This window comes from Bos taurus, chromosome 1 (assembly GCF_002263795.3).
Source record: "Bos taurus isolate L1 Dominette 01449 registration number 42190680 breed Hereford chromosome 1, ARS-UCD2.0, whole genome shotgun sequence".
NCBI classification, from domain to species: Eukaryota; Metazoa; Chordata; class Mammalia; order Artiodactyla; family Bovidae; genus Bos; species Bos taurus.
In genome coordinates this window covers 50,255,115-50,267,232 of record NC_037328.1, presented here as the reverse complement: position 1 = coordinate 50,267,232, position 12,118 = coordinate 50,255,115, and the positions used below count along the sequence as shown (strand labels likewise).

The following is a 12,118-nucleotide window of genomic DNA, read 5'->3' as shown; positions in this document are numbered from 1 at the left end:
AGGTATTTTATTCTTTCTGTTGTGACAGTAAATGGGATTGTTATCTTAATTTCATTGATACTTTATTGTTAATGTATAGAAATGCAACAGATTTCTGTATATCAATTTTGTATCCTGCAGCTTTACCTAATTCATTAACAAGCTCTAGTAGTTTACTGGTGGCATCTTTACAATTTTCTGTGTATAATAGCAAGCTGTCTTCCAAAGTGACAGGTTTTTGTTTTGTTTTTTTTTACTTCTTCCTTTCTAATTTGGATTCCTTTTTTTTTCACTTCTCTGCTGTGGCTACGACTGCCAAAGCTATTGTGAACAAAAGTGGCAAGAGTGGCAGCCTTGTCTTATTCTTGATCTTAGAATGCTTTCAGGTTGTCATTGTTGAGTGTGATGTTCATAATGGGTTTGCCCTGTATGTTCTTCATTATGTTGAGGTATGTTCCCTATATGCCTAAGTTCTTATCAGAAATGGATGTTGAATTTTATCAAAAGCATTTCTGTATCAAGATGATCATATGGTTTTTAGTCTTTAGCTTGTTAATCTGATATATATCAAATTGATTTATGGATGCTGAAAAATCCTTGCAATCCTGGGATAAATCCCACTTGATCATGATGTATGATCCTTTTTAATGTATTGTTGAATTCAGTTTGCTTTCAAGCTCAAATATCAGCTCACAGATTTGTTAATAGTGAGCAGTTGTCCATTCTGTAACATCCAATCAAGGTAGATAGCTGCTTTGAGAATTACTAACACAATAGCTCTGTACTTGATGACACGCATGGGAGATACGTAAAAATCCCTCTGTAGCTTCATAAGTTTTCACACTTGAATATAACTCGGAAAATTTTACTAACTTTTTCAAATTTTGGTCCATGCTGTCTTTACCAGTTTACTTCTAGCCAGTCCAATATTTCAGATATATCCATGGATACCCACTGAAACACTATTTTCAGTTGAAAGGGAAGATTTCCAGAATGATAGAAAAATGTGAAAGTCAGGAAAGACAGTATCTAACTACACACACACACACACACATATAGTTAGAGAAAGAAATGGCAACCCACTCCAGTGTTCACACACACACACACACACACACACACACACACACACACACACACACACTCTCTCTCTCTCTCTCTCTCTCTTAGAGAAGGAAATGGCAACCCACTCCAGTGTTCACACACACACACACACACACACACACACACACACACACACACACTCTCTCTCTCTCTCTCTCTCTCTCTCTCTCTTAGAGAAGGAAATGGCAACCCACTCCAGTGTTCTTGTCTGGAAAATCCCAGGGATGGAGAAGCCTGGTGAGCTGCCATTTATGGGGTTGCACAGAGTCGGACACAACTGAAGTGACTTAGCAGCATATATATATATATGAAAATAAAGCAAATTCCTTGAGATGTTAAAGTACAACTTTGAGAACAGTGCCTTGACTGATTTAAAAATAACATTCTGTATCACCAGCTCTGTATTAACAGAAACATATTCTCAAGTTACAAAAAGGATTGTGGCCTAAACATTCTATTTTCACAACTTTATAGTTTACACCATAGCATGCAGGTATTATTGAGCCCAGAATAACATCATTTACATATATGATTTCAACTGGTAGAAATTTCAAGGAAGAACTCTGAGTGACAAACCCGTTGAAACATCCCCAGATAGGCATTTACCAGAAGCCTGAACTGGCTTTTTACCTGAGTGGAAAAACTAGTCTTGATATTACTTTGAGGGTCTCAGCTAGCTGTAACATCAAATATTTCAAGTGACTCCTTGAACTCTCTTTACAAACACAGTCAAACTACGGAAAATAAGATACTTTTTTTCTAGCAAGATACTTGTTCACATGCTCCTTCACAGGGCTACCAAGCTGTCCACTAGTTTATTTCATACTAGGAGAGGGACTTAGCTTGCCTTCTGGATTAGATCTTTCCATCAAAAACTTGAGACTGGATGATACGTGCCTTTGGGATACTAACAGCACTTATTTGCAGTAGCATTTTTATACCATTAAGGCCTTTTTAAGATGACTGTTGAGGATTCCAGTATAATTTGCTGCATCTTATAAATTCCATTTCTGTTTTTTATGGTGGTCTAGTTGATGGTGACCAATTTATATGTATAAACTTTATGAAAAGAATATTTCTAATTCCAAAATTTTAATTGATTTAAAAGTATTTTCCTTATACATTTACCTAAAAAAGATGTGTGCGTGTCTTCATATACAAAGAGCCTTCCAAATGTTTTATTCTTCCCCCTCCAAAAGTTTATAACTCTCTAAAGTTCTTAGATCTAACAGTATTTAATGATATGAATATGTTATAATGATAGTTAATAAGTGGATTTTACCAGCTTGTGTTAAATTCATATATACCTGTATATGGGTGACATATATTAGCAGAATTATTATTTTGCTAATAATCTGCTTATTTCTTCACGTGGGGTTCATGTCTATACTAGCTATGCAGGAGCTTTTACACATTTTTCAGTTCGCTTTTCTCTTGTTGTAACACATATGTGCTACAGTTTGAATACCATTCTTTAAAAACCCAGGGAATCCAGCTGACAGAATACAAGGTCATAATGATGATGTGTTTTTGCTCATGCTGATGAGTACAGCTGAGCTTTTTAATATTCTTAGTATTTAGAAGGACATTTAAGGCAACACTTAATGCTAGAATTTCAGCACATGACTTGTATTAAATGTGTTTGTAACAGATATTATTACCAAGTATACCTGCAAAGTAAAGGATGTCTCATAGAAGGAATTGATTCCAGTACTACTTTTCCTTCATTAGCTTAAAGGAAAAGTGATCAGATGTTGAATGAATTTTATATTAAGACCTCAATTGGAAACTATGGCTTCATTTCACATAAGAGTTGGAATTGTGTATTGTTATTAGAGATGTTTTAAGATAGTGTTTTTAAGGTTTTATGTTCCAACAAAGGAAATTGCAGTGTTATAGAGTTTTACTTTAGTTCAGCTACCTAAAATGTTTTTCCTTATACACAGCTTCAGGTTTAAAACCACAGAACATAGTGTTGTTTTTCTTACAAACATAATACTAATACTTCTATAACAATTTTCTGAATGTATTAAAAAAGTTATAACCTAGGCTCTGTTTTTAACAATCATAATTACCTACTATAGTGTATGTGAAGATATTTGTAATTTAGTAAAAACTGTGTATCTAAAACATGTCCTTCTAAAATTAGAGAGTATATCGATAGTGGTAGCAATTCAAGTTTACATAATGAGTTTCAGAAATAATTGATCCAACTTATGTGTCAATAATAAAATGAGATTTATGTCTTAATGAGTTATTTATTTTTAATACTCAGGTATTGTTATACATGAACAAATATGTATTCCAAGATTCTTCATGTCCATCCCAAGTGTTGTCAGTGAATTACTAAAAATAATCTTAGAATTATATCTCAAACTTTAAAAAAGATTATGTACAGTTTAGCACCTATAATTTTAAATATAGATAACAGAATTTAGTTTAATATATTTTCAGTAGTTTTTATTATGGGATAAAGATCTAGCCATAACTTAAATGGGGGAGAGACAGCAATGTTTAGTAATGTACCCAAGGTCTCAAAGCTAGTAAATGATAGGATTTGACTCAGTAAGTATGCAGCCATTTATATTGTTAGGTTTAAAAACTTAACTCACCCATTCATATAATAATGATTGCTAAGCTGAGTTTGGAGATACCAATTAGAAAAATCAAAAACAGTAGCGAAGAAAGAGGGTACTAAGAAATCTAAAATTGTAGGAGAGATTTCAAAACTGCATTATGATCACATGACTTTAGGGAGCTACTGTGTGCTTTCTGTACTTTTTTAAGATTCTTGAGTTTAAAAAGCTCAAGAAGCTCAAGATTCTTTAAGATTCAGACTTGTAAAAAGCACAGTAGACAGAATCTTAAGCTTTGTTTAAAATTATTAAAGTAGTACATGGACATTAGAGAATAAAGTAGAATTTAAAGAAGCAAAAGTCACCTGGAACCATGTCATCAATAGAAACAGTATTGCCATTTTGGAGCCCGTCTTTCTAATGGTTGACCATGCACACATTCACACAGTGGAAATCATACTCCACAGTATAATATAGTATCATACCTTTCTTACACATCATTAAACTTTTTTTGAAATGTCAACATCACTTTAAATTATTGTATGATAGTCCATCGTTTTGATATAGTCTCACACTAGCACTTCTCAAATCTTTTTCCCCACCAAAGAGCTAACTCTGAATGACAAGGGGATTACGTCTTTAACTAAAAGTGGACAGTCACATGCAGGGAATTGCCTTAAAAATCTTTGTTATTTCAAAAATGTCTACAAATTTTACTTTTTACTTGGTATGTCTACATTTCCATCTTTAAAAACGTTTAAGTCTCTCATATCCTTGAGTAAAACTAGTGACCAGGAAGATGTACTGTTTGTATCTGGTGGCTCCTCATCTTCTTGCACTTACTTGGATATTGTTGCCCTTGCTCCTAGGAGTTCAAAAATACCATGAGCATGGACAGTGACCCCAGAATAAACACATGTGTTTCCAATCACATTTTTAAGTATACATGTATTCAGGTACAGAAATCCCCACAGAGCTTGTAAAATTCACAGTCATTCCAGTGTACTACAAAACTACAACATAACTCCTTTGAGGGAACTCTAAGATGGGTTCATCTGCTCCTTTCCTTCATCTACACATTCCAATGTAAGGACCTGGTGTTTCCTCTTTTAGACACTGTGAGAAAGAAGTGGGGACAGAGAAGGCTGAAGCCCATGAATTTTAGGAAGAGGTGTCTAGAGAGAGGGGTTGGCTTTAAGTGATGTGATATAATTATCAGCATGAAGCTTTTTTAACATTTTTTTTTTTTTTTATTCTTAAAGGTTACACTTCAAGTTGTAAGAGATCTTGCTTGTTGGTATCTTGCTTAAAAGTTTATAAGAGCTCACTATAAATCCAAGGTTTTTTTTTCCTGTTCCACACTTGAATCCCTATTGATTTATAGTAATTGCTCTTCTATACAGCATTTGAGTACAGTGGTTACCATTACAGATGTGAATTCATTGTCTTCTCTTTTTCAAAGTCTCCTCAGCACATACACCAAGCATTACATTAATTCATATACTCCCTGAGAAGAGATAAGTTACACCTCTAAAAATGGAGACAAAAAAGTATATTTGCAGAGTGAGAATTATAAAAGCAAACTGCTTACTTAGCTGCAAGTCACTCTAAATCTTAGTGGCCAAGCAGAGATGAATCTAAGTCTCTGAGTGGTGCTCCTCATTGACATCCTCACCTGGAAAAGTTGTAGCTGTCAGTTGCTGGTGCAGAGCTACACTATACAATAAAGCAGTCAAACAAAAAATTAAATTCCAAATTGAATAAAATATTCAGCAATAAATAGAAATTTATATATAACAGGTGGCAAAAAGTCACAACATATCTTCCACTTACTTCCATTCATGGGCTCTAATACATGATACTGTTCAACTCAGGGCATCTGTAAGATTCCAAAGACATGTCAGGTTAGGGTGGCAAGGACTAGGGTTAAATAAGCCGGTATATACGAGAGTTTTGTATTTTAAAAAAAAAATGTATTTGTGGACGCACTAATCTTTACTTCGGAGGTTTGTCCTTTTTACTGAAAATATATCCAAAATCTATTGTGATTCTTTCCACAAGTGGTTTGAATCATTTCCTCAAATATCATATCTATTGATATTTGAAATAGACCAGAGATACCTTAACTCCTCTAGTTTTAATTTAATCATTTTGTAGGGTGTTTCATTTTCCCTAACATTTGGTTTAACCTAACTTGGGCTTCCTGAATTATGCTTAGTTCTTATGATTTTTTAAGAAGAGAATAACTTTCTCAAGAAAAAATTATCATCTGCATGTTCCCATTACATGTGGCCAGTATTACCTACAGCAGCTTCATAGAGCGAATAGATTTCTTGGGGGATTTTCTTGGTGATAGATGTCATATTTTTTAGAGTCATCTACTGAGATCAAAGACATGTGTTTATTAAGTCTAAAATCTAAAAGTTCTAAAACTTAATTTTTTATTATACCATGAGATGTCTTGCTGTTACAGCATCTTTCCCAGTTGAGTAGTCTACACAGCTATACTTATCAAAAATGCTTCATAGTCATGTGCCTTTCTCAGTATTGTAGACAGGAATAAAAGAACAGTATTGGAAAAATTCTTCAAAAACTACAAGGAATTTAACTTTGTATTTAATTCTAGGTCCTTTTCACACCAAAAAATAAGCCAGAACAGACAGTATTTCAATGTATAAATTCCGTGGTAACTGATTAAAGGAAGTCTTGCTAGAATCTTTAATAGTTTTTTGGAAGGGATTAGAAGCATAATTTATTGTCCATCTCTGCATGACATTAATGGAAATACTTAATAGAAAAATAAATGAAACCTCAACAGTAAGAAGTGCAATTTACTAGACCATAATAATTTGAGATGTTTAGTTGCAGATACACAAAACAGCAGACTTTACCAAGAACCAGAAACTAATGTGTGTTCTTATGTCTAAGTAGAATGAGCTTTATCTATAGCTATAATATTTTTTCAAACTAGATATTATTCTGTAAGAAAGAAACAAAAATAAGACTATCATCCAATTTTGTGTAGAACTAAATATTTTCATCCTGGAAGCTTTTGTGTATGTTGATAGTGCTAGAATTGCAAATAGAATTTTTTTTTATTACCTTCTCAGACAAATATACTTTTGAGAAAATGTGAAATAATGTATCAGATGATTCTCAGATTTACATTTATTATTGAAAATATCAGCTTACAGTGTTTGCAGACGCCATCAGGAAAGTTGGCGGAGTAGAGATGAGGAAGGACAGGACGAGCACAGGAGTCATGAGGCATTTGTGTTCTAGCCTCACTTCTTCGTTTGTTTAACTGTGTCCCTGAATGTTGCACTTGTCAGTCATCTAAGAAAAAAGGGATTAAATAAATATTGATGTCTGTCTTGTCAAATTTATGCCATCAAACATTTATGGGTTTAAGACAACTTTTAATCTCTTTTTAAAATCTAGGCTTTTGATAGTACATTCCATGTACAGATAAATGGAAATCTGTGATAAAAGTGCCCCCTTAAGTTACTGGCCCACTTCCTGGTGATCTGCATGGTGGTGGCCTATATTTTCTTTGTTCTTAATGAGATTACTTTCCATTTTTGGACACCAGTGTCATTTGGTTTAACTTTGGGAAACGAATACCAAGAGACTGACCTGGAACCCAGTTCTCCACTGTTTCTGCTGGCTTTGCTTTTTTTTTTTTTTCCAAGCTAAGCTTTCTACATTGGAATCTGGATGAAGTATTTCAGCAAAGCACCAACCTATTGACTAACGGCTGTCTGAAAGCATCTGCTATTTCATTATTTCCCCCCAGCATCAGTAAGGCCTCACTTTCCAGCATTCTAACTGGAAAAATATGCTGCAAAGTGTATTTCTCAGAAGTCTTGCTTATGACATGGGGTGGGACGTAGGACCTGATGGGGATGTTCTAGCAGGAATATCATTGAGCTTGTAACAGTTTCTTTCAGTAGAAACTTCCCAGGAAATTATCTCCACCATAGTAGAGAAGGGTTACTGTATTGCCAGAGTGAAAGCTTTTCTTTTTCAGTTATTTTTTTTTCCTTCTATATCTTTTATTTCATCTGATTTAAAGAGTAATATGTAGAAGTGGGAAGACATTTGTGTTAATTTCTCAAATTTCCAACACATCTTATCTTTGTTTTCCCGACATTCAAAGTAGACACAATATAACCTATTCAACCACAGTATATAAAAATGGTTTTTGTAGAAACAATGAAAAACTGTTTTAATATAAAATAATGAAATCCTACTGATGTATAATGTCTTTCTTTTTATCTCTTTATTTAAATACTTCTCTTTAAAATCCACACAGATGGTTCACAAGCACCAGCCAGACCTCCTAAACCACGACCCCGCAGGACTGCACCAGAAATTCACCACAGAAAACCCCACGGGCCTGAGGCAGCATTGGAAAATGTCGATGCAAAAATTGCAAAACTCATGGGAGAGGGTTATGCCTTTGAAGAAGTGAAAAGAGCCTTAGAGATAGCCCAGAATAACGTGGAAGTGGCCCGTAGCATCCTTCGGGAATTTGCCTTCCCCCCTCCAGTCTCCCCACGTCTAAATCTATAGCAACCAGGATCATAAAGACCAGAAGGTGAAGCAATCGCTGACTATCCCAGGCGTGTGGAGAGAAAGAGACGGGATTCAAGAGAGAAGCTTTCTCCTCCTCACGTGGCATCTTTGAGAAGAGAGGCTTGGAAGTGGCTGCTTCTCAGAAGACAGCTGCTGCTTGCTCAGGATGCCAAGGGCTGCGGCTTCCTTCCTCTTGCTAGCCATACTTTTAAATCAGGGTTGAACTGACAAAAATAATTTAAAACGTTTACTTCCCTTGAACTTTGAATCTGTGAAATGCTTTTCCTGTTTACAAGTTGGCAAAGTTGCAGTTTGTTTTTTACTTTTGTTTTCAGATTTTTGGTTTTTTTTGATACCTGTACTGTGTTCTTGATCAACCCTCTGTGCAGTGGTCAGGTCTGCTGTAACATTTCCCACCAGCTCCCTTGCTGTGTGCGTCAACAGTGAAGTCACATATTCATTGTGATCACTCCCATCCCAGCCCCCTACCCAGGTCCAGTTTCATTTCTCCCATTTACAAGATGCTTTAAAGGTTCTGATTTTCAGCGTATCAAACTAATGCAAAACAAGTGCGTGGCCTTCACTACTGAGTGTTCTCTTTGGAAACCATCACTGTTGAGAGATGGGGAAAATCTGAATGTATAAAGCATTTTTGGTTAATGAACTGCCTTTTATAAGGGATTTTCATATAATATAGACAAGCTTCCCTTTTTGGTGTAAGTTTTGTGATCGTTAATCTTCCACACTCTCATCTTTGTCATCCTCGAGGTGTAATGACTATAAAAAGAAAAAAAACAATAATAACCTGAAATATTGGAAAGCAACTACTGCAGAGGTGGGAGAAATACACTTGCAGATGACAGCGCCATGCTAAAGTTAGATCACGAGGTCCCTTGGTATTTATGCCCGCATTACCGATGAGGCATACTGAGTAAGAGGGCCATCTCCCAGAAGTGTATTAGTAATTTTCAGATAAAATTATGAGCATACCTTTCCCAAAGTGGAACAGACTTCATTTCCTGTTTGAGTGATTACACTCTGGTACCTAACAAGTTTAGGAACCAGTTCATCTTGCAGTGGAAACAGTAAATCTTTGATGCACTGTTAAGTGCTAATGCTACTGTGGCAACGTTGTATTTTTTTTTTTTTTTTGCAAAATTCTTAATAATTTTCTACCATCAAATTAGAGTTCATATTTAATTTTTAGAGTCTCATTCATTGCTCCACGTTGTTCCATCCAGTCAGGTGAAAGAAATTTATATAGTTTTGCCTTTTTTGCAAAATGAAAGTAGGTTCTTCAGAAACCACATTATTACTTTTAAACCTACAGATATTTATTGGGCACCTGTGATGTGCTCTGTGCTGTCAGGCACTGTGTTCTTAAAGCACAAACCATCACAAAGTGATTGCATTGTGGTATTCTGTTATCCTTTATCCGCACTTTGGATGGTCAGAAAGTGTCTCTGCTAGACAAAAGCATGGAAGGTTTCCACCAGCGCTTCAGAATTTTCAGGCAGTCGTCTTTTTAAATTATTATTTAGTAAAGAATTGAGACAAAACCAGGTCTGTGTTAAATGCTTGACCCACAGGTGGTTTTCTAAATGTGTACTGCCTGCGGGTTTGTGCACATTTCTGTTACTCGTTTACCTTCACACAGTGTGATGTAAAAAGATGCATCTGATAATGAGTGCCTCTTTGGGATTTGAAAGCATGTGACCAAACGTGTAGCAGAGCCAAAGGAAACTAAGTCAAGACTTGTACAGTCCTTGTGTTGACCCGGGGAGGGAAGCAGCACATTTCTTTGCGAGCTGACACGTGCCCTGACTTGACAACTTGGTCTCCTAACATGAGGTCCTTGAGGAGTCATAGGCCTTGGGTAGTTTGTGCTCATGTTTTAATTTCTTCATCTGATTCTGAGCTGGTTCATGTCCCTGGAAGAGAATTTTTAATTTGCCTTAAATGTTCTTCCTGTAAGTATATGAGGGCAGTTTTTTATACTTTTAAAAATTGCATTGGCTAATTCTCCATCGCTTTATGAACTCCATGTTACAGCATCATGATTTTTCATTTGTTTTTATTAGTTTCTGATGTCATGCTGAAATAGCACTGTGTTTTGGGTTTGTTTGTTTGTTTTATGAGTTGCTGATCTTCGGTACAGTCTAAAAGCCAAAAGTTGCCACTTCATTGTGATAACATTGTATAACATTCTTAATAGATCAGGGAAGGATGTAAAATGTGAGTGTTAGAAAGCATAGTATAATCTCATTCAAACAATCTTAAAAAATGAGTGAACATTTCCAATGAAAGTGAGAAAAAAAATAGTGACAACATAGTAAGTTTAGATCTGAAATTTTTAAAATCTGTTTTGCAAGAAAACTTACTAGCCTGCACGAAAATCTCTCTGTACCTAGTTCTCAATAGCAACCATTAGTTTTCCCGTGAAAAAGACCAAATCAAAAATTTGTATGGAATGGAAAGAGTGGAAACTTTCTATCAAACACTGTCATTGAAAACTTACTGCTACCTATTACTTAACTCAAAAAAGATTTTTTTTGAGGAAATAATTAAAAACACAGTTTTTAATCATAAAAGTGACTAGCCATTAATGGCTGGAAATGATCCAGGTTTGGTTTCACTGTGATCCAAAGTTTGACATTCCTCTGATTTCTCAAAATTTGGTAATATGATTATTTTTAAAGCCAGTACAACATGCTATTTATATAATTAAAACAGATCGTGGCCAACATTAACCTGCTCTCCCCTGTGCCCTAACATATTCTGGGGCAGAAGTACTTACCTTTAAAGATAATCCAGTAAATTATCTCCATCATTAATCTCTCTTTCCCCTTTGATGTCTATAATATCTATCCTGGCCAAATTTTCTAGAATTGAATCAGCAGAGCTTATGGTCAACTTGAACTTCTTTCCATAAAGGTGACCCCTCCCCGTCCATATTCCCTTGCCTGTATTGCAAATAGTCTTAATAACAGAACCCTAATTGCCCATGAACCTCAGAGGGCCCATTGGTTAACTCAATATTCCACACACACGAACACTTGCGAAGATTTCTTCATAATGTGAATTTTTCTCTTGTTCAATTCCAGAAGCATTTCTTACAGTTTGGACATTATTTTTCCTCTCAGATCTTCAACTTGAAGCTTTAATTTGCACTGAATTATCTAACCCAGTTAAATTTTTCAGTTTTTTTTCTCTTATGCTGACAGATTTGAAAGCAAATCACAGTATGTTTTCAACAATACAGGTACTGCCTGTTGACCTGGAATTTTAGTGCTTCTAGGAAGAGTTTGCAGAAAATGACAGCAGTTGAGTGAAGGGTTTTCTTCTCAATTACTATTTTATTTTTAATGCCTTTTTAAAACTTGTCTAATGTGGCAAAATAGCTATGTGTTCAATTAATTTATATTTTATTCATCCTTTTTCAATTCTGGTTATTATGTAAACTCCAGTACAATTTTATCTGTTCTTTTAAGGTATTTTATAAAATGAATGTTAACAAAAGCAGAGTTGGTATATTATTTTTCAAATGAATGCAAACATTTCAGAGCAGTTCTATGTTGTATTTTTTATCTTCACATTCAGAGCTAATGGTCAACATTGTATCAAGTACCCATCCCAAATGATTCAATTATTAAATAACAAAACCATATCATTTAAAGGTATTTCACATAGATAAGCTACTCCCATGCCTTAGAACTGAAAAGTCAAAGTTATATTAAGGCTCTGAGTAAGAAATATCAAATTCGGGAAAAGCTGATTGTCTTCTAATGACATACCATATAATTGATATTTCTTAAAAGTAACATCTGTTCTTTATATTCTTTAAATTCTTGATTATTCTAATCATTTGTCACTGACCAGTACAT

The 12,118-nt window shown here is 34.9% G+C and overlaps 1 protein-coding gene across 12 annotated transcripts in view; it reads left to right on the top strand.

Annotated features, from left to right (window-relative positions):
* CBLB (Cbl proto-oncogene B) overlaps positions 1-11,753 on the top strand; it is a 225,864-nt gene extending 214,111 nt beyond the window's left edge. For 11 of the 12 annotated variants that reach the window (XM_024989738.2, XM_024989734.2, XM_024989731.2 and 8 more), the window contains one exon: positions 7,972-11,753. In XM_024989738.2, coding sequence (XP_024845506.1) covers positions 7,972-8,231 — 260 coding nt within the window. In that variant the 3' untranslated portion in view covers positions 8,232-11,753. The remainder of the gene's footprint in view (positions 1-7,971) is intronic. The other variant, NM_001205923.2, reaches the window with a different exon arrangement.
* Positions 11,754-12,118: the final 365 nt, after the last annotated feature.